The 27,053-nt window shown below is 36.4% G+C and overlaps 1 protein-coding gene across 4 annotated transcripts in view; it reads right to left on the minus strand.

Annotated features, from left to right (window-relative positions):
* Window positions 1-27,053, minus strand: part of LOC122395861 (cAMP-specific 3',5'-cyclic phosphodiesterase 4D) — a 221,808-nt gene that overhangs the window by 16,555 nt on the left and 178,200 nt on the right. For all 4 annotated transcript variants that reach the window (XM_043393766.1, XM_043393768.1, XM_043393767.1 and 1 more), the window contains 3 exons: window positions 16,910-17,034; window positions 12,060-12,267; window positions 9,298-9,412 (listed from right to left, as the gene is read on the minus strand). In XM_043393766.1, the coding sequence (XP_043249701.1) occupies window positions 9,298-9,412; window positions 12,060-12,267; window positions 16,910-17,034 (448 nt within the window). The remainder of the gene's footprint in view (window positions 1-9,297; window positions 9,413-12,059; window positions 12,268-16,909; window positions 17,035-27,053) is intronic.

Consider the following 27,053-nt stretch of genomic DNA (forward strand, 5'->3'; position numbering starts at 1 on the left):
CTCTAGGAGAAAGATTAATTTAATCAGAGCGAGTAAAATAGGGAATTTGCGTCTATAACTCGAGGCCAGCCGGAATGCAGTTGTCACGCGGTCGTACTTAAGTGCAAACCCGCCTTTCGCATTCAACGACTGGTTTGCGTCGATTTGAGCGCTGAACTGCACCCACCGCAAAGTGTTTGACAGCGTTTCGATAGAGCCACTGTTTACTCTCGCGTACGTTTCCACCCACATAGCAAACTTCACCCTGTCGCGCGAACAAGCGATCCATCTAATAAGGGTTCGACAATCGATGCACCAAAATGTCTGATATTTTTCATAAATCAAGCACACGCAAACCTAATCGTGTTGCTATCTTTCATTTTTGTCCAAAAACGATTTTAGGTTCTACAGATTTTCACTTCTACGAAATTCTAATTTTTCATATTTTCTACATCTTTCTTTTATGCTATTTTTCATTTTTGTACAAAAACGATTCTCTAGATTCTATAGATTTTCACCTCTACGAAATTCTAATTTTTCATATTTTCTATATCTTTTTTTTAAATATGTAGGTAGTCTTCTTCAAAAGAAAATAAATTGTATATCTGTAATTTCTTCTTATTCATTTTCATTTTGCTTCCAGATATAGAACAAAAGATATTATAATAGTTTGCAATTTACTTTACTGTATTTCTTTTTCTCTTCTTTAGCATCTTCTTAAAACCACTTTTTACATCTTTTATAGTTTCAGAGATATTAACAAACATGTGAGAAATCAGAATTCTTCACAAGGGATGAAAGCACCCCTAGAACCATTTTTGAGCCAAAATAAAAAATGTGATTAGGTTCACGTGTACGTCATTTGTGGAAAATTTCAAATCTTTTGGAGTGTATAGATTGTTGGACTTCCCTTGTGAGGGAAAAGGTCGCCTTTCAACCCTTAAACGTGCTTGTAATTTTCTACGTAAAGCAATCGAACCCATAACAAGTCTCAAAGAGAAAAATCACTGGAATTCTGTTTGGCAAATAACAATATTAACGTATTTTTTACGCTCACAATGTCTGCCATGGAAAATGTTGAAATTTGTTAGAATAACAGGACGCGTCAGAAGCTTCTATTTATTTATTTATTTCGCGTAACCGAGTAATATATTCGCTGGCTAAATATTCCTTTTCATCTCGTTTTTAAGCACGGTAAGCAAACGAAGGTATGCGATTTTTACGTCACAGCAAACAAGTTCACTTATACGACGGAATAAAAAATTTACAGGAACCCTGCTTTTTAAATTTCAGCTCGTGTAGACAGAAAGCGTGCATGTTATTACGTTTATCTTAACGACGCATTTAAATATGAAAAACGTTCCGAAAATACCAACTAAATTCCGAACTCGCATACCAGCGATCATACGCGAAGACATTTGTCACAACTTTTTCAAATATTTTTATATTAACTCTTCGAACGGAAACTTTACAATTTAACTTTTATTTCTTCTCCCACCAAGTTCGAATAGAGAATATTTAATTGACAGTTGTATTTCAAGCAAGACTAGGTATTGTTCGAAACTCTTTGCATACTATTTTTAAAGCATTATAAACTATCGAAGAGATCGAATCGAGACGAAACACTAGTTTTTAATTGAATTTTCCAAACTGTTGTATTTTAACAAAATAATGTGAGACGGAGACATATGAGAAAATGGCGACCAAGTTTCCATCGAAAAAGTTTTACCCATTAATAATGTGCTTCTAAGAAAAAACAATGACAAATATAAAAATTTCACCAGGAATTAGAAACCATTCAATTACATATAATTAAAAGTGGCAATGCTTTTGGTAAAATGTCAAATATATAAATACTAAATGTACGTAAAGTGACACCCTTAGATATCAATAATGGGGATGATTTCATCCCACATATTCGAAAAAAGAACCTTTGTACGGGCGTATCAGCTAATTTCGTAAATCTAGCAAACCAAAGAGGCCAATTTTGAATAGTCCTGTATATTCCAGGATTCTTTCCTCCCCAGTTGATTCCAACAGTGATTCAAATGTATAAATACTATTCAAAATATTATATTCCAAACGTACGTAAAGCATTCAAATCCTCAGATATCAATAATGAGGAATTTCGTCCCACTTTTTTAAAAAAGGAACATTTGCACGGGCGTATCAGCTAATTTCGTAAATCTAGTAAACCAAAGAGGCCAATTTTGAATGGTCCTGTATATTCCAGGATTCTTTCCTCCCCAGTTGATTCCAACAATGATTCAAATTTACAAATACTATTCAAAATATTATTTTCCAAACGTACGTAAAGCATTCAAACCCTTAGATATCAATAATGGGGATTTCGTTCCACTTTTCCAAAAAAGGAACATTTGCACGGGCGTATCAGCTAATTTCGTAAATCTAGTAAACCAAAGAGACCAATTTTGAATAGTCCTGTATATTCCAGGATTCTTTCCTCCCCAGTTGATTCCGACAGTGATTCAACGGACGCGGAATTCGCAGGACGGAACTTCCTTCTCCGACGTTCCCCTTCTTTTTTTCCTTTCCTCGTGTTTCAATCGCTGCCACCTTCCTCCTTTCATGAACCGTTCAAAATTCCGCCCGCGTCTTACGCGCGGTGCTCCCCGCCGCCGACAGAACATCCTGCCGCAGGTATCAGCGCGATAAAGTCCCGGCCAGATAAATGAATAAATAATTCCGCGGCCAACCCTCCCCGTCACCTTCCGTTTTCGTCGCTTCGAGTCCTTAAATAAACTCGCGGCGCTATCAGCGATCAACGAAGGGCATTAATGTGCCCCGGCGACGAGTTGATTTATTATGGAACTTCGTGTTCGCCTCACTTCGCGTGTGTCGCGCGTTCAAATAAAAACCGCTGATTTATAATCTTCCCAAACGTGGACGAGTGGAACAGGAAACGGAATCCTTCCTTCTCCTCTTCGCCATACGTCGTCCTGATTTGTCAATTTGTCACCAAGGAATCGTTCGTCAGTTTTTCGGTGTGTTTCGTCGTTTGACCGTTTACACCAGAAATATGTGGATGCATTTATCGAAATATCACTAAACACGTTAATTAGGATAGATCTTTTCTGCTGGAAAGGAATTTACATTAAAGTAGGATGTAGAGAACGTCTCAGAGATTTTGATGCCCTCTTTGGCATAACAGTCGATCGAGTTCTGAAATAGTATAATATGAATAAGTAGTTTGAGCAAAGAAAGAGCTTATTAAGAGTAATATTTGAATCGAGCCCTGGTCTTAGGTTGGTCAAGCACTTGTGAGAGAGACTGGTTGAGCGTAGCCCTCTGCTGGCGAGCACGCTAAGCATCGCTAGAATAATCCCCCATAAAACACAAACAAGGCATCGAGGAATGTTCTCATACAAATTAGAATTTTTGTGGCTGAAACAAAACTGAATCGTTAAAATGTAGAGTGCACTATCCTCGAGATGAGTGGAACAAACCCACAATATCTGCACCTCCGTTCCCATAACGCTCTTTATTAATAATTAACGCGGCATCAGAACTTCGCACACTACGGTAATCGCCCCATGAAAAGATAGTGAAAATGTAAAATTGCTCCCCGAGGTGGAGAGGTCGCCTCGAGGAATCGACTTCCGAGTCTTTTCTTGGATCATGTATTTTTAAGTAAGCACACACGCGGGGAGCACTCGAGACGAGCGAATAAATGTTATATAGGAAACTGACGGATCCTGGGCAATTTATTTGCCATTTCGGCGACGATCGCGACGATGGAAAAATCTCCCGCGCGGCGTCGATGCTGACAAAATAAAATTTGACATTTATTTATCTCGTGCCCGTCGTCGTTTTACACAACGTTCGCATTTCGCTGCAATCTACGCCTGTCACGATCGAGGACTCCTCAAAAATATGGTGTCGAACGACGTCGACAAAATATAGGGTGTTCGACAACGAACAGCGCGGCTGAAACGGAAATGCCTCTACGTGCGACGATAAATCAAAAACGTGGAATAAAAATTTTTATTTTGGAAGTTACGCCTGATACGTTTCAGCGTCGTGAATCTCTCCACGCTTTCTTAATAATAGCAGAAAAATAATATATTCTCGTAGAATATTTCAAACAATTCCTCTACTTCTGGCAATAGAGAAAAAAATACATCAGAAATAGAAGAAACATCCAATCACTTCATACATTTTATTTCTGTATCCATAAATAGATCTATCGTACGTACTTCGTTTGAAAACAAATCGAATACGAAAACAATTGCTACAGTTTATAGAATCACTTTATAGCATGCGATGCTCGAGGTTCTCATTTTGTATACTTCTATAAACAGCCCGTATGTAAATAAGTAACATGACTGGCAAGTTTGACCGGTCTTAACTTCTCACTACACTAAGTGAAATAACTTATTTTTCATCGTAGTTAACCTTGAACGTCCTTGAACGAACTTCATCCGCAGATTATTACACGCATAATTCTTGCTAAGTATCTCCTCAAATTCGTTCATACTTTTAATTTATCTCAACGTATGCTAAAAATAAAATTTAATATCGAAATTTCTATAGAATGGAATAGTATTTTCTTAATTTGAAAAGGAACAGTTTTAATATTTTTGCAAACGGTGCAGCGTATGGGGAAAAAAATATTATTCCACGTTATTCGATTTATTTTTTAACGAAAAATAACTCGTACTCGACGCGGGACATTTCGCATATAAATCTCTGAAAGCGCAACGGTTAATATTTTTCGAAACAGACACGGGTCAGCCATCGCGTTCACGATTCATCGGTTTCGCTCGAAACGTGCTTCTCTGCTCGACAACGCGATACCGTCGATCCACATTGCGCTCCAAGTGTCGGTCAGCTCGTTGAAAACGGTAGTTGCATGACATTGTTTCCTTCCAAACACAGGACGCGTCGCGTACGCCGCAAATGGTTTGAATAATTCATACCCACCAGCATCATCTCGAGAAAGGATCCGACACATACGGACATCGCCAAAATTCTAGTCTAGAAATTTTGAAATTCTGCGTGAAAACGAATAACACATCCGTGTTTGAACCAAAGATAAGCCTAATCGTGGAAATAATCAAATATAAAATATTTCATCAATGTGTGACCCAAATATTTCTGGAATATAAATTAAATAATATAGAAATTAATTAAAATAATGAATAGCATATCTGTGTTTGAACCAAAGATAAGCCTAATCGTAGAAACAATCAAATATAAAATATTTCAGTAATGTGTGACCCAAATATTTCTGGAATATAATTTAAATAATATAGAAATTAATTAAAATAACATGTTTGAACCAAAGATAAGCCTAATCGTAGAAACAATCGAATATAAAATATTTCAGTAATCCTGTGACCCAAATATTTCTGGAATATAATTTCAATAATATAAAAATGAATTAAAGGAATTTATTAAAACGCAACGCAACCCGTAGAGAACGACATCAAAATAACGAATTTCTGTTTTTGTAAAGTCAGAGTAAATATCGTGGAAATAAGATTATTTATAATATTTTGATAATTTGATATACCATTTCGTGCGCCACGGTAAAATTTAATGAATTTCATATCCGACGTGCAAACTGCCGCACAAATGTTTGAACACACTTACATTTGCATTTTGCGAATGAATAGAATTTCGATGGTCCACTATTTGATCTACCCCAATCTACATTTATTGAATAATTTTCCGCAAGTAAGAGCGATTAGTTTGCTTTCGACTGCAAATAATAAAATTCAAATACGCGTGGGAATATTTTTACCCTGTTTCATAATTTCTCGACGCTGTAACTTTGTGTACCGTCATATTTTTATATTAAAAGTGACAAATTGACGAGTATTTTAATTATTAATAATATATCTAGACTTTTGTGCAGCGTAGTAGGAACTAAGAGTCTGAGTCTGACCATACGTTGAGCTATACTACTGAGAAATATGAAATAGCTGCAGTAATCTCAAACGATGTATCTTTTCTTCAATGGCTCGATGAATTAACAACTCTCTATCGTTCTATTACATTTATAAACGACTATTTAATTACAATCTGTAAACAATCTGGGAAAAATTGAATGAAACAATGAGAAATATGAAAAATTGAAGACAGTGGAAAGGGACTTTCATGAACAAACAATAAATCTATCAGATATATATTGTCTTTTAATCCATATTTAACACACGAATCAGCCTTTGTATTATCGATTCTGAATCGCGTGAATTATTATTTCAGCCAGATTTATTATTCGATCAGACGAATATATTTCACATTTTCACCGATGGAGAAGTAACAATGAAACATAAAATTTTATAGCAGCGGTGAATTCACCGGAGCAATAATTTTTGCTAAAACTGAACCAGAATTCTGATAACAATAGTTTATAGCGGATTATCGTTAATCAATACGAATGTACAGTGGATGACGTAGTAGAATCACCAAAACATTTTAAACGCCTCCATTGTGCATCGAGTTATTGTTTCACGTTACAATAAAACATGGTTAAACAATAACATTGTAACTTCTAATCACAATACGATTAACTCTTTACGATCAAAGGAAACTCGTGTCGCTTATCGTTTGCTGTTCATCGCCACGGCTGGAAAAATTTTAAGCAGAAAAGTATGGAAATTATATTTACGTCATCGCGGGGAAATTCACGTGTACGTGTATCGATTAAAAATAAATCGCCGTATTTTTTGCTTTCGAATGCTTGGAAACACGGTGGATAAAAGCGTGTCGCGTTTAATCATTTACGTTCAATTTGTCGACCTTTAATATAAATATCAAAAGCGTCATAAAAACGCCCACCGTGCAGTGAACATTTGTATCAAAGCTCGCTCGAAAACATACAATTCGCATTTGACAAACTTTTTCATAAAACGTTACACAGGAAACGGGAGATATATTTCAATAAAAGCCATTCTCCCACCCCCTAGATTCAATCTCGATTAATTTATTAAACGCTGTACATTCCGTTAATATTGATTTCATCTCATCTTATTCTCCCTTTGGAGTCTGTTGGCTTAAACTGTGCATTCTAATTTCTTTTTTTGGAATTTTGTAACAGCACCGACTGCATGGTCTTTGGTTGTTGTTTACATGTATTATATAATCCTGGTATTATTTTTCTTACTTTGTTTTTTTGTTATTTTTTCTTTCCTTTATATTTTCTTTGTTATATTCGTTATTCTGCAAAATGTCAGTATTTTTCTTATGTTGTTTATGTCATTGTTTAGTGCTTGGTGTGCATTCTAATTTATTATAAATTTAAACATCTGAGCAATTCACGTTCGATTCAATTTTGTTTCAGCCATGGTAAAATTTAAAAGGATCATGTCATGGTTTAGTTTCAAAATAAATGCTTTCCTGGTACGAGGAAACTGAGTTATTCGATTATATGAATAATTAAGGATCCACCGTAATATATTTACAAATATTTCAGTGGATCGCTTCCTCGCGCAGGTATCATAATTTTTGAATTTTAATTACCTGTCAAATGTAAAGGATCGAAGACGCCGTTCAATTGACTTCAAATACGCGACTTAGAACTGGTCCTAATCTGTTCCGATAAGAATCTCGTAATTAACTGACCATCGTCGTCGGTGCTACATTGTAGCTGGTAGCAGGAGCTTAATAGATCGGATTATCGGCGTCACTTAATCATCTCGAGGCAACGTAACAAGGTGGCCTGTTCGAGTTAACAGGTTCTCGGTAGCTCATTGATAGTCGAATCGAATGCGTCAGGATAATCTTCGGTCTCAACTTAATGCACCGAGTCGCATCGTAATTAATGGAAAATGAGACAACTCTAAATCTCGTTTTTATCGCGTCAAAGTCACTTTCGTTAACTCTTCGCTGCTCGATACCTTTAATAATCGATTTGCTACCATTTCAAGAGGAATATATTAAATATTGGGGGGAATCTATAATATCGAACATAGTTTTTGCACAATTTAATATCAACGGTGGCAAGAGTTTTGGTTTGCTTCTGACAAAATAATTTGCTCCTAAAAAAAATGATTTTAGTGGGTAAATTTTATCTTTTGAGAAGACCTTAGGCGTTTAATATTAATTTCTCCTGTTGTCCAGTAGTGCAAAGAGGTCATTTAAATTTTTTCGACGTTTTTACCCTTTGCTTTGATGTCTACGCGATTGATCTTCGCGGTGGATGGTCACGACGCGAGTACAACGGTAGAAGATGTTGCGCAAACCAACCGAGAGAATCGCGGTAAACGTCTCCTAGAGAGAGAAATTAATCATCGTCGTTGAGGCGATTGGATATTTAAACGGGGACCAGAGATAGCATCGTCTCCGTAATGAAATAATCCGTCAAAGAAATCTACATCGGAATAAATATCTTTTGAGAAATCGCGTCGAGAAGTCTTTGTGCGAATAAACGATCGGCGTTATTTAAGAGAAGCTAACCATTAAAACGATCGTATCCTCGTTAATTTATATACCATTACGATACGTACGCGTAACTACATGATTCAATGCACCGAGTGTTTCCGCGATTCGAGCCCCGATGAGTAATGACGGATTGGGAAAGATGCCAGTTAAGCCAAGTGGCAAACGAGTCTTTAAACGTGTACGATTTTGAACAATTTACCGTTCGACCAATCGATTTTTCATTAAACTGTTACAGAAATATTACCTTAAAATTATTGACTTTAAAATAATACTTTTCAGACCTGTTGTATCACACAGTACGTAGATTATTTCTTAATACGAATCAATTTAATCGAACCATAATTACGAGTCTTTAAACGTGTACGATTTTAAACAATTCGATTACCGTTCGACCAATCGATTTTTCATTAAACTGTTACAGAAATATTATCTTAAAATTATTGACTTTAAAATAGTACTCTTCGGACCTTGTTGTATCATACAGTACGTAGATTATTTCTAAATACGAATCAATTTGATCGAACCATAATTACTCCAAACACTGCGATCGAAACACGACAGAGCATAAATAATTTGGATAATATTCTGCAGGGTAAATATACATTGCACGTGTTCCTCGTGAATTTAACATATTTTTCGTACACAGTCTCGTGTGTATTTTGCGTATTAATATACTGTTTTGCACATCATACGAGCACAAACATCCGGCGGTGCAGGAATTATTAATTTCGAACGTGGTCGATCGCATTTAAATTTCGTAAAGCAAACATTCACATTCCGCGAACTTCGCAGCTTTTCGATTCGCTCGTTTGTTTTGTCATTTACAAGATGAGATACGTCGAGCGTAAGCCGCGGGGAAAGCAGAGAAACTCCGGCGCGGGTAAATGTGAGCAATTTCTATCGACTCACCAGATATTGAGGAACTTTTCCCGCACCTTCCGCTTCATGCTGTCGCTCATCCGACGATACTGCAATTTGCAGCAAGAATCCGCGAAGATGGGCTCCGAAAGATGTTTGTAGAAACCTGAAAGTGACAGCGGTCTGAAGATTGAACCGGAAACTTCGACTCGTCCCGTTGGTCGAAACCGCGTTCTTGATCGATCGGAACATTATCTTAAGGCGATTTCGTGCTCTAACGCTGTTCGTCCACGCAGCTACAGTGGAACCTCCATTATCCGAACTAATAGAGAAACAGGACGATTCAGATCAGAGAATATTCCGATAACATCACGATTGGGTTTCTGATATTCTCCGTGTTTACAAGGAGAGACGCGAATGTCGACGATCAGAATCAAAGTAACGCGTATACGCGAAGCTTTTTGTTTCCAAAATAATTGTCATTGGTAACGTGACAAGTTTAAGGCGACATGCGGACATTTTCGATGGAACTAAAATTTTTTAAGTTGCTTGTTACGTACGAGCATTCTATTTTTCAGCCTGCAAAGGAAAAATCGAGATCTTTGAAGTTCCGACGAATCGAAAAATTTCAAAGATATCTGATATTTTTGACATTCTAATACGATCGAAATCAGGTTTTGTATAGAAGAAGGGATAATGTATAACGACATGCTGTTTTCTGACAACACGAGAGCAGCGTAGTCACATAATGGAGGTTCTACTATAATCGCAGTTCTTCCGTCTAGTTCTGCGTTTCAGCGAAACGAGAAAGATATCGCCGACCAGAGCCAAGTAGAAAGTCGAACAGGTCGGTGGCATTGAAAAACGGAAACGAATGCTCGCTGCAGCGACCAAAAGCAAATTAATAACCCGGAAACTTCTAAATGCTGTTCATCGAAAAGTTTTAAACTCGGAATAAAGCTCATCAGATTGAAAAGTGGAAAAATTGGACTGTCTGGCGGAGGGAGACGCAGACAAGCATGAGAAGAAAAATCTCGAGGTGAAGTTCGCTCGATAAGCCTTTTATCTATACAGGGTGATTTAAGAACTCCACTAGCCTCGATTTCGCTATTTCAAACGTTGGAAACAAGTTGAACGGTGGATTCGCCCAAGATTTACGAAATATTGTGCTTGGGGGGAAAATAAAAATTTTCTTTTCAGAATACAAAAACAAACGATTTGTAATATTAGATAACGTGGAAAAAATATTCGAGGGTGTAACTCAGTGCTCCCCAATCTTTTTTGGAGGGACTTCAACGCCTCAAAGATTTTAATTCCTCTGTAACTAGATTCTGAAAAAGAATAAATGCAATACAATTTTTTAAATACCCCCAAAATTAAAAATTGCCCCCCCCTGGGGGGTGTAGGCTAACAACACTGGGGATGATACACGCAGTTTCATTAATTTCAAACGTCATTTCATATTTTTATTTTTTTTTTTTCTAATTTATAGAACTCTTTAACTTATTAATTTTTTAAAGAAATTATGATTAATATTTTTTACACATTTGAATGTCTACCTGATAAATCGAAATTTAATGTATAAATAATGTTCCAGAAGAAGCTCTATGATCCCAAATTTTGATTTTAAGTTGAAACTTCTTTCCATTTTTTAAAATAGCGAAGTCCCCTTGGGGGTGTAGTGTAACAACACTGGGGATGATACACACAGTTTCAATAATTTCAAACGCCATTTCATATTTTTTTTCTTCTAATTTATAGAACTCTTTAACCTAATGAAATTAATTTTTTAAAGAAACTATGACTAATATTTTCTACACATTTAAATGTCTACCTAATAAATCGAAATTTAATGTATAAATAATGTTCGAGAAGAAGCTCTATGATCCCAAACTTTGATTTTAAGTCGAAACTTCTTTCCATTTTTTAAAATAGCGAAGCCCCTTCGCAATGGACGTAGCGACTGTATCACCCTGTATACGCGTTTGGCTAGGAACCGAGATAGGAATAGATAGGACGGTTCCTTGCATGGGCAAATATTTATTCAGCGGTAGGCGTATTCAGCCAGTCCGCTGTTTATCCGCGCGTATATCCATCGTCCCTATCGGATCGTTAGCGTCGAGATGATTTTTCGAATCGTTTCGGGGAGGCCAGGAATTTTTCGAAACACAGGCGAATCGAGAGCGACGGTACAAAAACCCCCAGCGATCGCGAAAAAAAAGAACGGGCGAAAAATGAAACGCGCTGGGGAAAAACACGGGTTTCGAGGGGGGGAAAAACTCGAACACCGGAAGTGTTCTCGACGTCGAGGCGGGTCGCGCACGTCTCTAAATCGAGCCCCGGCGCTCTAATTTCGATATTCGATCGGCATCGAAACGACGAATAGCCCCCCAAACGAGAATAGTTTCGTTAGAGCGAAACTTCTCGTTTTTCGGCTGAAAAATGTTTGAAAAGCTCGTTGCGCGTCGCGCGACACGACAAAAGCGAAAGAAACAAGCGATGAAAGGACGGAAAGGACTATCGGCTCGTATTCCGTTATGGTTCTTTGACCATCGAGCCATGTTTACCAAAAACAGCAATCAGCTAAATTGTAAAAGCAATTGGCTTTCGTTTCGCGATTTTTAACTTCGATCGTCAAATTTCCGAGCGCGATCGTCGCCGAACGACCGAATTTCGTCGGAATTCTACGGATAGACAAAGGAACGGAATCGTATCGAAGATCTCGCGCTTTCGATTTATCGATTTCACGAGGACCACACGTCACCGAAATGTTTTCTCGCGCCGGAAATAGGGATACTTTGTGCAAAACTTACTCAGCCAATTCAGCTGGTCGTTCTGTTCCAACTTGTTCTTGAAACTATCGACCTGCCGCTTGAGTTCACGAAGAGCGAAGGATGGTGACGCGTACAGAGCTTCTTGCTGCTCCCGAAGTTGCCGTTCCAAGGCCGTCACGCGTCTCTCGAGAGCCCACAGCACTTCCGCCTGGGTCACCCTCGACGAGGCCGGATGCGCTCCGACGATCTTGAAAAGCGGAGACACGTTTACCGCCACGCTCGAATCTTCGCGAGATCTACAATCCCTGACATTTGATTACCCGCGTCCCATAAACACACATATTATTCAACCTCGAGGAGATCGCGTTTCATCTGATTACTATGACTAGACTGCGGATCTCTATGCATAATCATATTTCTATTAATAGAATTAATGAAATGAGAACATTGTAGAGGGTTGTCTCAATCCTTAAATGCTGACTATTCTTCGGTAAATATTACGGATTAAGTTTCACACAAATAAAGAAGTCACAGTGCATGCATCTAGCACCGATATCGATACTAAACAGTTGACGAATAAAGCGCAGGAATTTTTTATATTTTATTTTTTATTAATAAACTGTATTATTATATTACCCATGGTTGTGTTTATTAAAAGTCAGAAACCAATTTTTAAGAAAAATCGACAGGGAATAGGTGCAGATATTTCTCGACGAAATTAAAAAATAGCAATTCATTCTGAAAAAATTATTTCTAGCTGTGGGGGTGAATTACAATCATTTTTGGTGAATAGACATACCCCCGAATTACTACGCATTTTCGAGAAAAAAATTCATTACTGAAAATATAATGTCTGATCATAACTGTCTGTTACCCTGAAAATTGAAAAGTTTCAAATCGTTCTGGAAAAATTATTTTCAGTTGCAGGGCTCAATTACAATTATTTTTGGTGAATAGACATACCCTCGAAATTGTACCCATTTTCGAGAAAAAAATTCGAGTATGTGTGAAATTTTTCGGCAAAATTAAAACATTTCAAATCGTTTTAAAAAAATTATTTCCAACTGCGAGGGCCAATTACAACCATTTTTGGTGAATAGACATACCCTCAAAATCCTACCCACATTCGAGAAAAAAATTCGAGTGTGTGTGAAATTTTTCGGCAAAATTAAAACATTTCAAATCGTTTTAAAAAAATTATTTCCAACTGCGGGGGTCAATTACAACCATTTTTTGTGAATAGATATACCCTCGAAATCCCTCCCATTTTCGAGAAAAAAATTCGAGTATGTGTGAAATTTTTCGACAAAGTTAAAACATTTTAAATCGTTTTAAAAAAATTATTTCAACTGCGGGGGTCAATTACAACCATTTTTTGTGAATAGATATACCCTCGAATTCCTATGCACTTTCCAGAAAAAAATTCTTTTCCGAAAATATGATATGAGGCCAGATTTGGAGAATTTTACTGTTTCAAAATGCAAACAACGCGTACATTTTATTTTTTATTAATAAACTATGTTACTACATTACCCAGGGTTGTGTTTATTAAACATGAAAAACAAATTTTAAAGAAAAATCGACAGGGTGTACACAAAATTTCTTGAAAATTCCTACGACCTGTAATTTTTTATTTGTATTTCCATTCATAAGAAATCGCAAAATGAACTTAAAGAATTAAACGAAGTGGTGCTATTATCATTAATTAGACACATTTTGATCTTTTCATTTACTTTGAGGAATCACAATTTAGAAAAATACAAAGCGTCAATATGAATTACGTGATAGTTATTCTGATTTAAAATTCGAATTAAATTTCAATCGATTATTTTTAATTGCAAATCGAGTGTTACATAATTTCTTCGATATTTCAGTAAATTGAAGTCGTCTGTGCTTCAAACAAATGCGACTTGGAATATGAAGAAATACGAAGGGATGATAAATATTTGGTGTCGGATAAATAACTTGGTGCTGCTATGTGTTCTTACGAAAATATCGTGTCTCTGTCAGCTGAGAGTAATCAAGTGTCAAGGAGTGTATGTCAGAAGTATCGTAAAAGTACAGAATGAACTGTACTCTCGGTAATCGGGGGAAAATATACTACTGGCTAAAAATGCGAGACTACCCGACATCTTGTCACTTTTTATAGCGCAGCTAGTTTTAACATTCCTAAATTTAAGTGTGCAATATATCCCGCGCGTACAGCGTCGTAAAAGCTGTATTCCCACTAATTTGCATGACTATCTGTATCGTATTGACGAAACAGCGGACGTTTCGACTGCAATATTAATAATAAATAATCGATAGAAATCGAATGAATCATTTTCAGTAATATCAAGTACTCGATACAGCTCGTATAAACAGAAACGTTAAGTATCCTCGACCTACTTTCATATTGTGTAGTAATATCAATAAAAAGTAACTTCCTAATTTAAAATATCAAGTATCTCATAAAGTATTGTGTTTTCAGTGGTCAAACAATCGTACTTTTACGTACAGAATAATGAAACGAATCGATTTACGTATTAAAATTTATGGCTTCGCTGAACAATTAAATACGAGTGCATATTGCATCTGCACAGTTGCATAAAAAATATATATCCTTAAAAGGCAGTCGTCATTTAATTTTTTCTACCTTCAGAACAAAGTTACAGTTTGCTTCAATTTCTAAAATTAAACTTTGGAATCGAATTTCTATTTTTATGCAAACCAAGACTCTAATTGCACGATATTCATTAACACCTAACACAATCACCATGCTTGCCCGAACTCTTAAGCATTTTTAATGATTCATTTTGAACATGAAACCCAGAAATAATTCAGAGCAATGTTTCCAAAAGCCTAGAATTCATTTTGTTTTTAGTTTAATTGAAGTTTTATCCTATTAAGAGTTAGAAAAGTAAGGAACGAACCTAGATCGTAATCATTCCGGAGTAAACTGTCCCCTCGGTGCTCGAGTTAAGCACTCGCTAACGAAATAAATCACGGCGAGAGTTTTTAGTTCGTCCAGTCGAAATTAATAGGAACAAAATGGCGACGATCTAAATAATCCTTTTAATGTAATTAAAAACAGCTTGGGGGTTCGTGCGTTTCTAACTCCGAAAGGACACGTTTGTTATGACGAACGTATGAGAAAATTTATGATAACATTATAAAGAGTAACTCTATCAAAGCGTTTCGCTCTTCCGAATCGAGCCAAGTACTCATCGACGAAACAGTGAATTGGGGGTGGATTTTCGCTCAATCAATTCCGGTTAAGAGCACTGGAATCGTGAAAATGGGACTCTCGAATCGTAAAGCACTCGTAGTAATTGCCCTACTCTTTTCGACGAAACAACGAATCCTGAAAAGATTTTATCCGAACGAATTCTCCATCTGGGAGGCGTAAAATCTCGAATTATAAATTTTCCGTAGACATTTCTTTTCCAAAAAATGAATTTCAAAAATTATTGATGAACGAAAATATTCGTCGAACCATTTAATACTTTCTTATATTTGCTTTCCACGACGAAAGTTGCAACAATTTTCGTCTGTAAAGAATTATAAATTCATTGTCAATCTTGACTCGAAGTAAATTAAAAATGATACACTCGATTTACGAAGCTCAAGGTACAATAAACGTGCTTGTCTCGTAAAGAAGACAAGTTCTAAAGGGTTGAAAAAAAGGGTTGAAATGTCTACTTTTCCGTAGACATTTCTCTTCTAAAAAATTGTTTCAAAAATAATTGACGAACAAAAATAAACATCGAATCATTTAATCTTCCCCTTATATTTGCTTTCCACGACGAAAGTTGCTGCAATTTTCGTCTGTAAAGAATTATAAATTCATTGTCAATCTTGACTCGAAGTAAATTAAAAAAGATACACTCGATTTACGAAGCTCAAGGTGCAATAAACGTGCTGTCTCGTAAAGAAGACGAGTTCTAAAGGGTTGAAAAAAAGGGTTGAAATGTCTACTTTTCCGTAGACATTTCTCTTCTAAAAAATTGTTTCAAAAATAATTGACGAACAAAAATAAACATCGAATCATTTAATCTTCCCCTTATATTTGCTTTCCACGACGAAAGTTGCTGCAATTTTCGTCTGTAAAGAATTATAAATTCATTGTCAATCTTGACTCGAAGTAAATTAAAAAAGATACACTCGATTTACGAAGCTCAAGGTACAATAAACGTGCTTGTCTCGTAAAGAAGACAAGTTCTAAAGGGTTGAAAAAAAGGGTTGAAATGTCTACTTTTCCGTAGACATTTCTCTTCTAAAAAATTGTTTCAAAAATAATTGACGAACAAAAATAAACATCGAATCATTTAATCTTCCCCTTATATTTGCTTTCCACGACGAAAGTTGCTGCAATTTTCGTCTGTAAAGAATTATAAATTCATTGTCAATCTTGACTCGAAGTAAATTAAAAAAGATACACTCGATTTACGAAGCTCAAGGTACAATAAACGTGCTTGTCTCGTAAAGAAGACAAGTTCTAAAGGGTTGAAAAAAAGGGTTGAAATGTCTACTTTTCCGTAGACATTTCTCTTCTAAAAAATTGTTTCAAAAATAATTGACGAACAAAAATAAACATCGAATCATTTAATCTTCCCCTTATATTTGCTTTCCACGACGAAAGTTGCTGCAATTTTCGTCTGTAAAGAATTATAAATTCATTGTCAATCTTGACTCGAAGTAAATTAAAAAAGATACACTCGATTTACGAAGCTCAAGGTACAATAAACGTGCTTGTCTCGTAAAGAAGACAAGTTCTAAAGGGTTGAAAAACACGGAGGATGCCCGGAAAACGTTGAATTATATAATTTAACGAGAAAGGTAAACGATTTGGAGGGTCGAGAACGAACCGAAACGGCGGGGACAGCTGTGTGCGATAGCTGGATCGTTACCTGAAGAACATAAGGTGCGTCCGGGGTATTCTCCGGCAAATTAGTTGAAATGTTCAAGAGCTTGTCCCCCTTGCGAAGCTTCACGATGTCCAGAGGGCCAGCCTCTGCAGCATTTCTAAAGAGTTCTGCAACAGAAATGCAATTTATCAGAAACGCCGTATTGATACGACAGAAATATTTTTACTACGCTGCAACGGAGTTATTACCCTTCGCGTGCTTCGTCATCGTTCTGGATTTCAATCTCGATATTCGATTAGTCATTTCAATGTTCGATAGAATGGAAGCCCGACGCGGTATCGTATCGATATAGCGTGGTTCGGCGATGGAGATACTCGATACTTTAATATTTACACTTTTAATATCACGGGGATGAAATGAAAGACAATTCTTGCGTAGATATGAAAAGTATCGTGGGCGGTCGTTCGTTATTTCCGAACGAAATATGCATGATATTAAAAATCTGCAGGCTTTAATTACTGGTAAGCATTTCAGGGAAGATTCGTTGTTGATTTTATGGAGAATTAATTAAATTGCAAAATTGAAGATGGGAGTATTTCATATAACGAATTTTTTAATTTGTATATATATTTTTGTTAAAGAAATCGAACTCCATTTAGCAGAAAAATCGAACGTTCGTACTATCGTTGAATTTATATTTCGATCTAATAATCCATATAGTTTTTAAATGAATTTTTTAAATGAAATAAATAAAAAATGAATTTTTTAATTTCTATATATATTTGTTTCAAAGAAATCGAAATCCATTTAGCCGAACAATCGAAAGTTCGTACTATCGCTGAATTTATATTTCGATCTAATAATCCATATAGTTTTAAAATGAATTTTTTAAATGAAATAAATAAAAAATGAATTTTTTAATTTCTACATATATTTCTTTCAAAGAAATTGAACTCCATTTAACCAAACAATCGAAAATTCGTACTATAGCTGAATTTATATTTCAGTGTAATGATCCATGCAGTTTTGAAAATTCCAGTTTCTGGGTTAATCCGAATTTCCCGTTATGTCGAGGCCCCGGGAACTACAGAATTTGACCAAATGGTCCAACTGCAGATGACTACCCTTTTCGAGTATTAAGTTTGGAGAGGATGAGCCCCTCAGCTTTCCGAATTAGAGAGAGAATCCGACTCGATAATTATCGCCCGTTCAAATTCCAAAATTCAAGCAAAATCCGCCCCATTTTCATTGTATTAAGGCCACTCTGGTGTTTATCGTTCCCACGGGAAAATCGGCTGTGACGCTTCGAAAATCCACCGAAAACTGCCCGTCCGAGGCAAATTCATTATTCAAATGTCGCGGCCCGAAGCGTTGTATCCTTTCGGTTATATCGAGCGTAATGCTCGCTCGCGTTTTATAAGTGCATGTTTTATTCATAATCGAAACAGACAGTCCAGTTACGCGCGACTACCGGGCCAACGCGTGCATTATGCCGGCGCAATTACTGCCACGCGGAGACACAATGCCGGGATGACAGCCATAACGTTCGTTTCCCTTCGCTTTCGACGGATGACAAAACGATTCAGCGAGCTACTCAGAATCCACGTACGCGTTTACCCGGAAGATGCCGGAAATGGTCAACGCGAGACGACACGAGTTTCACCCACGCGGCGAATAATCTCTGAAATTTGCTCCGTATACAAATCGTTCGGCTGTAAAATTCAGATTGGGACAATAGGGGAACGGGAAATAGAGGGTTGTTTGATAAATAAAGGGATGGTTGGTTCGAGTAATATTAAAACGAGGACTCATGTACTTTTGGGATTATTAGAATGGTTTTCTAGAAATGTTTACCTTGGTAGAATAGCGTTATAACATTTATTAACGAAATTCAGATTTCCAAAATGATATGATAGAAGTTGCATGAATTAAATAAATCAGTTTGAAAGCGTTAATGAATTTATTGTAGGTCTGTAGAAAAGTGTAAGCATTGGTTCGTTCCATTATTCGAGTTAAACTTAAAATATATGCAAGATGGATTTCGAGGCAAGAAAAATGAAAATATAACGGATTGTTTAATATCTAATTATTTTAAGTAAAGAAACATTTAAAATTACTGTGATATTTTAATGTTATGCTTAAGCTAGTAATAAATTGCAGAATGTTCATTTTATCTCACTATTTATCACGACCTATCGGTTTCAGGTCCGTTATAGTGAAGTACATTTAACTCTATCTGACACTCTATTCTTCGTTGCAAATTTCACCTAATTCTACTCTAATCTTATCTAACCTTACATTACTCCTCTTCAATTCTTAATCACATTCACCCTTCCTTTTTTGCTAACTCATCCCCTTCAATCTATTCATGCCCTGCCTGCTATCCGCTCCCACCTTTCCAATTTATTCCCTCAATTTTCACCTTGTTCTTATCAATAATTTCTCCATGCCTTCAACCTTTAACATCTGTGAAGTGCCTTCCACCTACGCATATTGTACACCTTCTTTTTCCTTCCTCTATCCAATATATGCCACCTCGCCAAAATTACCACGTTTCTTGCTTTTAGCTTTCTTTTTCTTCTTCGTTTTAATATATTTTTTTTTAATATTCTACCCCTTTGCAAACTTTGCAGACTTGTATATTAAATCAACCTTAAAACACTAGCGTGCAGACGTGTATGATAGGCATAACTTTGTTTCAGGCAGAAGCATTTCTCAAGTTTCAAACTTTAAGCTCACCTTTGTTCTTCTAATTATCGATTTTTTTTAGTGGACACACAACTTGCAAATAAATAAATCCAATTACTTCTAGCGGCCAAAGTTATTCAAAGATAGGTTTCAAGTAAGTAAATGTTAAGAATATAGGGCGATACTTCTTGTACTGGCCAGTAGAGGGCTACGTTCATGTCTTTCTCACAAGCACTCGATTCACCATCTATTCCTATATGTATATACATTCTTCAACATTCGACATTATACATGATATTGTATACTACAGAATGTTGAATACTATACAGAATGGTGTATACTACAGAATGTTGAATACTATATAGAATGGTGTATACTACAGAATGTTGAATACTATATAAAATGGTGTATACTACAGAATGTTGAATACTATACAGAATGGTGTATACTACAGAATGTTAAATATAGAATACTGAATACTATAAAGAATAATAGTGTATACTACAGAATGTTGAATACTATATAGAATGGTGTATACTACAGAATGTTGAATATTATACAGAATGGTGTATACCACAGAATGTTGAATATAGAATATTGAATAATATACAGAATAGTGTATACTATAGAATGTTCAACATTATACAGAATGGTGTATACTACAGAATGTTGAGTACTATACAGAATGGTGTATAATACAGAATGTTGAATATAGAATATTGAATACTATACACAATAATAGTGTATACTATAGAATGTTGAATACTATACAGGATGGTGTAAACCACAGAATGTTGAGTACTATACAGAATGGTGTATAATACAGAATGTTAAATATAGAATATTGAATACTATACAGAATAATAGTGTATACTATAGAATGTTATATACTACAGAATGTTGAATACTATACAGAATGGTGTATACCACAGAATGTTGAATATAGAATATTGAATACTATACAGAACGGTGTATACTATAGAATGTTGAATATTATACTGAATGGTGTATACTATAAAATGTTGAATACTATACAGAATGGTGTATACTATAAAATGTTGAATACTATACAGAATGGTGTATACTACAGAATGTTGAATATAAAATATTGAATACTATACTGAATAGTGTATACTATAGAATGTTGAATACTATACAGAATGTTGTGTACTACAAAATATTGAATACTACAAAGTGTCGTATACAGAATGTTGAATACAGGATGTTTGAATGCAGACTATTGAATACAGAACGTTGTATCCAAACTGTTGAATAAAAACTGTTGCATACACAATCTCATTTATCACAAATATCGCTGATTACACGTTCGGTGTGTGTTCCTATCGACTAATCGATCCATAATATAAGTACATACGACTACGAGTGATTAGTTTCTGGGTCATCCGAGCAGGTGTGGCTAATTTGTGTTGTCAGAAGGGGAATAATCATATCATGCACCGACTTCAACGATGCAAGCCTCAACAAATACAAAACATCGACATTCTTAATTACTAATAAATTATACATTTCCTTTGGCGAACAAAAACAAAGAAAAATATCATGTTAATACGGTTCAGAAAGGTACATGGAGAGTAATAAAGGCGACTGGCTGTGTGTCTCGAATCGTCGCGCCCTAAATCATATTCGGACGGCTGAATTCCATAAATTCAACGCCCGGGGCGAAGTCGCGCGGGCCTTGATGAACTAACAGCGAGTGAAGAACAACCGCATAAATCCCACGGTGCGCCAAATGAAATTACCATTTAACAACTGCGACCGTACACACTATTCCACTTTCAGGACGCTGCAGAGCCATGGAGCGCGTGAGTTAGTGGAACGACTGGAGAACGGTGCTGCGACGAAGACGGGGGAAAATATTCTCGGCGCTGTATTATAGGGGATTAACACGTTTCTCAATGAGTAATGGTAGCGCGAACGCGCGCGCGGTCGACAACAATTAATCATCGCTACGTAGGTGTGCGTTCTAATGTAGATTTATACCCGTAATAAATCGATATGTACTTCCGTTCGCGTTGCAAATAATAAACAACGAAACCTAATGAATCACGAGGCCCGGTAAATAATTATTACGGGTATCGCGAACACGGGTGATCGACTCGCAACTTTCAACGGTAATCATTCCTTTTACCGTTTCGAATTCGAGCAGTGGACAACTGAACATCGTCACGGAGATCAACCGACTGGGATCTTTTTTCAAAACGGTTGTTTATCGTCTGTATTCTCATATGGAGGCGTGCAAACGTTTACCGTATAAATAATAAAATGAATTCCGCGACGACAGCACTGATTAATTATACAGCACGCGAATCGATGCAAGGGGGAGCAAAAGAGACATTATTTTCTACTCGTCGAATCGATTTGTTTACTAAATATGCGGAAAATCTTAAGTTTCAAATACGTTGCATTTGAATGTTATGGATTCTACACGTTTACTGTGTAAGAGGATAAAACGATTCAGAGGGGCCCATAGATCACGAAACGTTGCTGAAGATTTAGCCAATTAGACCGTGCAGAATTGTACTCGAGTTACAAAGCGTCTCCGCTTCCCTCTCGGTTATTACTTGTTACGATCGTAATAATAAGGAGATTTCCCGTCCAAAAAGCTCGGAGGAGGCAGTTTATTTCAGACGGGTTCCTTTACGACAAAATTAACTTTGAAATTTGTTGCATGCTCGCCGATCGACTAAAATTCCACGGTGTTCCGTCATGCAAAACCGCTGCAATGTTTTGATAGCATATACATTATAGCCTGTTTATCAGGGTAATTTAACACAATTTCACGCGTTAACGATGTACTGACATTGTTAAGCAATAAATTGTTGAAAGTGTTTTCCACGTCGGTGCACAGAAAATTCAGCCCGTCTACGTTCTCAGCAAATTACTACTCAACAAAGTAATTTCTCTGTATACAGAAACGTGATAAATTACCTTTTAAATTTATTAGGACGTTCATCGCGTTTAAATATAGCAATCGTTTGGACAGAAATCCGTTCTGAAGTGCACTCGAGTGGAAAAAGATTTATTCCTCGTGTTACATTCATTTCGTCATTCGCGAGGACTCGTAAAAATCAATCGATCGACAGTTGACATATTCATAAACAAATTAACAAACGAGTATGCAAATATTTCGCTCTAACAATAGAATTTTTAAACACTCGCTAGAGTAAAATAATTTCTCAACGCAAGGTATAAAATAACTCGCGAAGCATTACGTTTTTTAATAGTCGTAACCTAATATTTCTACACGGAGAAGAATAAAAAGAATCGTTTTATGTAAATGTACGGGTTCGTTTAAAGAATAAGTGCATTTTCACTAAAGAAAGAAACGTATGCAATTAAAAGAGATTAAAAGATTTGTATGTAGAAAAGAAACTACAGTTTGTCTACCTATGTTTTATTATTTACAACAGTTTTTAATTCCCACAATGAGGAATATTAATCGTCCCAAATGCAATGCTACGTACCGTGAAAAATCGGAGCGACAGTTTCGATCCTCTTCTCGAATAACACGTAACTCAACAACGAAGATCCAGTTTCATCCTTAGGGTACGACAAGGGATGAAAATACCCCGTTAATGTCGGTTTTTTTTCGTGCCTAAGCTGGATGATAAAGGCAGGAGGAAAGTCAAAAGTTTCCCCGTCGTTCGAGTTATCGATTCGATGGAACGCGGACCTCGGACGTTTCCGTATTCCGAGAAAAAGATTCATGATCCCCGGGTGAAAAATGAGTTTTCCAACGTACGTCATACCGGGATCCATTTATAAAATTCAGCTGTTGCTCTTTCACTTTAGCCAGCGACCGACTGACGTTTACGCGAACACGTGAGGGGAACGCGAACGAAAATACGCGGCCAAGCTGGCTTTAATTAAATTTCCTTTGCTTGATTCGACAAACGAAGCACCTTCGGTTCTCTTTTTATGCAGGATAGATACCTTCCAAAGAGTATCGCGTGAAAAGCACACGCTGCTTATGTCAAAGTGACGAATTTTCGTAACTTAAAAAAACTGTATAAAACAGAAGTATATATATTTGTGAATACCTTTCGATAAATTGTAAGTGAAAACGTTTTTAGGAAAAGGGAAAACACAACCTCGATTGTTTTAAAATATCGATTGCTTCCTTTTACGACCAAAACATCACCTCGTTTAGCAGTAAATCGTTCTCTTTGCTTTCTTTGGTTTACGATTATGTTAACCACTGATGGAGTAATTCCACTTTACGACGATTTTAACAAGACTTTCACGCAAAGTATTACAGGAAGATATGACAGTCTTGGATTAACAACGTCTAGTAATTTTGCCTTACGAAAAGCTTTGTGAAATATACAAATTAAAAAAATTAAAAATATAAAATATTAAGTGGAAAGTGATTTGATGAAACTGTGTTATAAAACGACTGTTGTTGTACCATTTTTAAAAAGAATGGCCGATACGTTAGAATCCATTAGTGTAGCGAAATGGCCGAGTATATTTCCTTTATTCCTCTCGAGGACACGTTGATCCTCGAACGACGAAGATTGCACGATAGCGTGAAACAGATTTCTTGCCGGCCCCGTCGATTCGTCCTCGGGGAAAATATGAAATAAAATATAGGAAACAGGTCTCGTTTCTGGAACGAAATCCCGCGGTGACCTGCTTCGCCGACTAAAACTGGAATGAAATCGAAGGAAAGCGGATTGACGGAGGACGAAAAAGCTCGTGGAAAAATATTTCGCCCCGGTCTGGCAGCTTTCACTCCCCCCTTAATTTCGAAAATGGCTCGAAAAGTGATTTCATCCTATGGGGGGAAAATGCGAAACCCTTTTCCAAACGGGGGAATCGAGTCCTGTGGCAACTGGCGCGCGACGAAAATTTGGCTGACAAGCTTGACAGAGCTCAGCGTATTTTCAGAAAAAGTTCTTTCAAAAGGACGACATTAGAAGGCAACGGATATTCATAGTGATTGATGCTCCTCGAATCGAGCAAATTTATTGTCACATACGTGCTTTGTATGTGCACTCATACTTTCTTCCCCCCTTTTGTTTTAATAAGGTACATGAAAAATAATTATTGAGAGAAATTTAAAATTAATTGTACTTAAAAAGAGTGTTATGATATTAAAAAGAATTCTGTTATTCTTTGCACCAAACATTTAGAAAACATTTTTCCTCTTTACGTAATTGAAAATTTAATTACGTGCAATGAAACACATTTTAAAATGGTTTGTACATTTTTCATATATTTCTCTACTTTCCAATTGAAGTTTCAATTTATGTCGCTCGCGCTCTGTCGGAATCTAGTTCAGTTTCAGGAATCAACTTTGACGTTGGGTTTTTCCATTTTCCATTTGACGTTTTAATTTTCGTCGTTTTCGGTACGTAATCCTGTACACAACAGCTTTATCAACAATTTTGAAATTCGTCATCCCGTACGAAAATCGTTCCCCTGGAGTTGCAAACATTTCACTAGAGTAACAAATAAACTCATCAAAATTTGTAAATAGAACTGATATGATAATATTCAAGAAATTCCACGCTAAAGCATTTAATGGGAACTATCGAAAGGTATCGAAATCTCAAACTATTGATATCAAAAATTGAAATTAATTTGATATTCAGAAAGCATAAATATTAGCATGAAAACAAATACAATTTCTATTAATTTTTTACCGATTAAACTTTGCTTTTCATTTTTTATACATTTACAGTTGCACACTCGATTCACACTCTATAGAACATACATGTTCTATTCGATTGACACGTACCGATACTTTTGTGTAAGAGTCCAAACAGTTCGATACAAAACGATGTTTTATTTGAGGTATCTATAGCATAGATCGATGTCGCGCTGAGATTTTCGCTTGTACCAGTTGTCAACAACTAATCTATAACTAAACCTGTGAGAGTAGATATTTTTGTAAATGTTTTCCCTCCGAATTTGTTATACATTCAAGTTTACCAAACGATATCAAAGTTCAAAAATGTATTTTTAAATTTACAGTTTGTATATCCGTCTATCGGAATGTTTGTCCCGTCGTAATTCGAAAATGGTTCGACAAATTTCGATAAAACTTTGTACACACGTAGACATCTTCCCAACGTAGAGAGCAAGTCACTTTACATCAAGCTTTGTTCGAGTTGTGATGTACAAAAAGGGGAATATAATAAATTAAAAAATTCTGGGGCAATTCTATATGAAAGAGTAAATCAAACATTTTTTTAAATAACATTCTACTGGTTCGTTGTCGATGTAAGATGCACCATGTTGAAAATTATTAAAATTTTTATTTTAATTTAATGATTTGATCCGATCGACCTGGAACGAAAAATTGGCCCGAAATTGGAACGAAAAATTTGACGACGAAGGATTGAAAAATAAAAAAGGTAACTCGAGCTAGGTCAGACGATAATTTCGATGTCGCGTAGGTCCAATATTCATGAATTTCTCGAACACCCTTTGTACACGACTACGTGGAACCGTGCGCGCCAGCACGAAATACAGGAACGCGAGACTAATACAACGCTCACGCCCACGCGTGCAGCTGAATGGGGGCCGCTAATTAAACTGAAATTGTTCATACCGGTGCGGGAGCAATATTTATAACGCAGACGCGCTCTCGAGCTGCAACGGGAGGATCCGCACGTGCCCGATCCACCGCGAAAGACTGCATTTAATTAATCCAACCTGTAACATTTCATCAATTATCCGCGACCTATGAATATCAAAACGATTACTTCTTTTTGATTTCAGAAAGGCTGTTGACCGCGCTGCTGTGGAAAAAACCTCACTTTTTCTGGTAAAGTTAAGAAACTTTAAACACTAATTATCGTAACCCAAAGATTGGAGTCCAAATGAATAATAGTTGACCAAAAATAATCTTTGGATTTTGGAAAAATAAGTGAAAATAGACGAAAAGTACAATTCTAAGAAAAATTGTTTCGAAAAGAGGCAATGATTTATTTGTAAATTTGTTGGATCAATTTACGTATTCAAGTTTAACCAAAAATATATATTTATAGTGTATAGATCAATAAATTTTTGTGAGAATAAAAGAATAGATTGATGATATATTTTATTTTTAAGTCTCTGAAACGACCATTCTTTCGAACAAGAAAGTAATTTCGGTTATTTCTTTCTCTGATCTCAAATGAAATATGCCCCGTCACGTATCTCCCTTTCGGTGTGTTTAATATTTTACAATCTTACCGACGAAATTTCGCCCTCGTAAAGCACCTTATGGCACCCATTGCTCGCCCCTACGCGCCACGCTCGTAGATTTACATGGTAATATTCGTAAGCGACGGGAACTTAAATATCTCCCACGCGTACATAAAACAAAGCGACCCAAATAAAGGGACGAATGCGAATGAACGAGTCTTATCGAACTGTGGAAACGTAGCCACGTTTTAACGATGGTTGGGGCAGTGCTGGCGATATCCTGTTTGAATTTTCTCGAAATACGCCAGCCAGAGAAAAACCGATAAACGTTGGTGCGTTT

This window comes from Colletes gigas, unplaced genomic scaffold (assembly GCF_013123115.1).
Source record: "Colletes gigas isolate AHSC1104 unplaced genomic scaffold, ASM1312311v1 Colletes_gigas_Sc00006, whole genome shotgun sequence".
Lineage (NCBI taxonomy): Eukaryota > Metazoa > Arthropoda > Insecta > Hymenoptera > Colletidae > Colletes > Colletes gigas.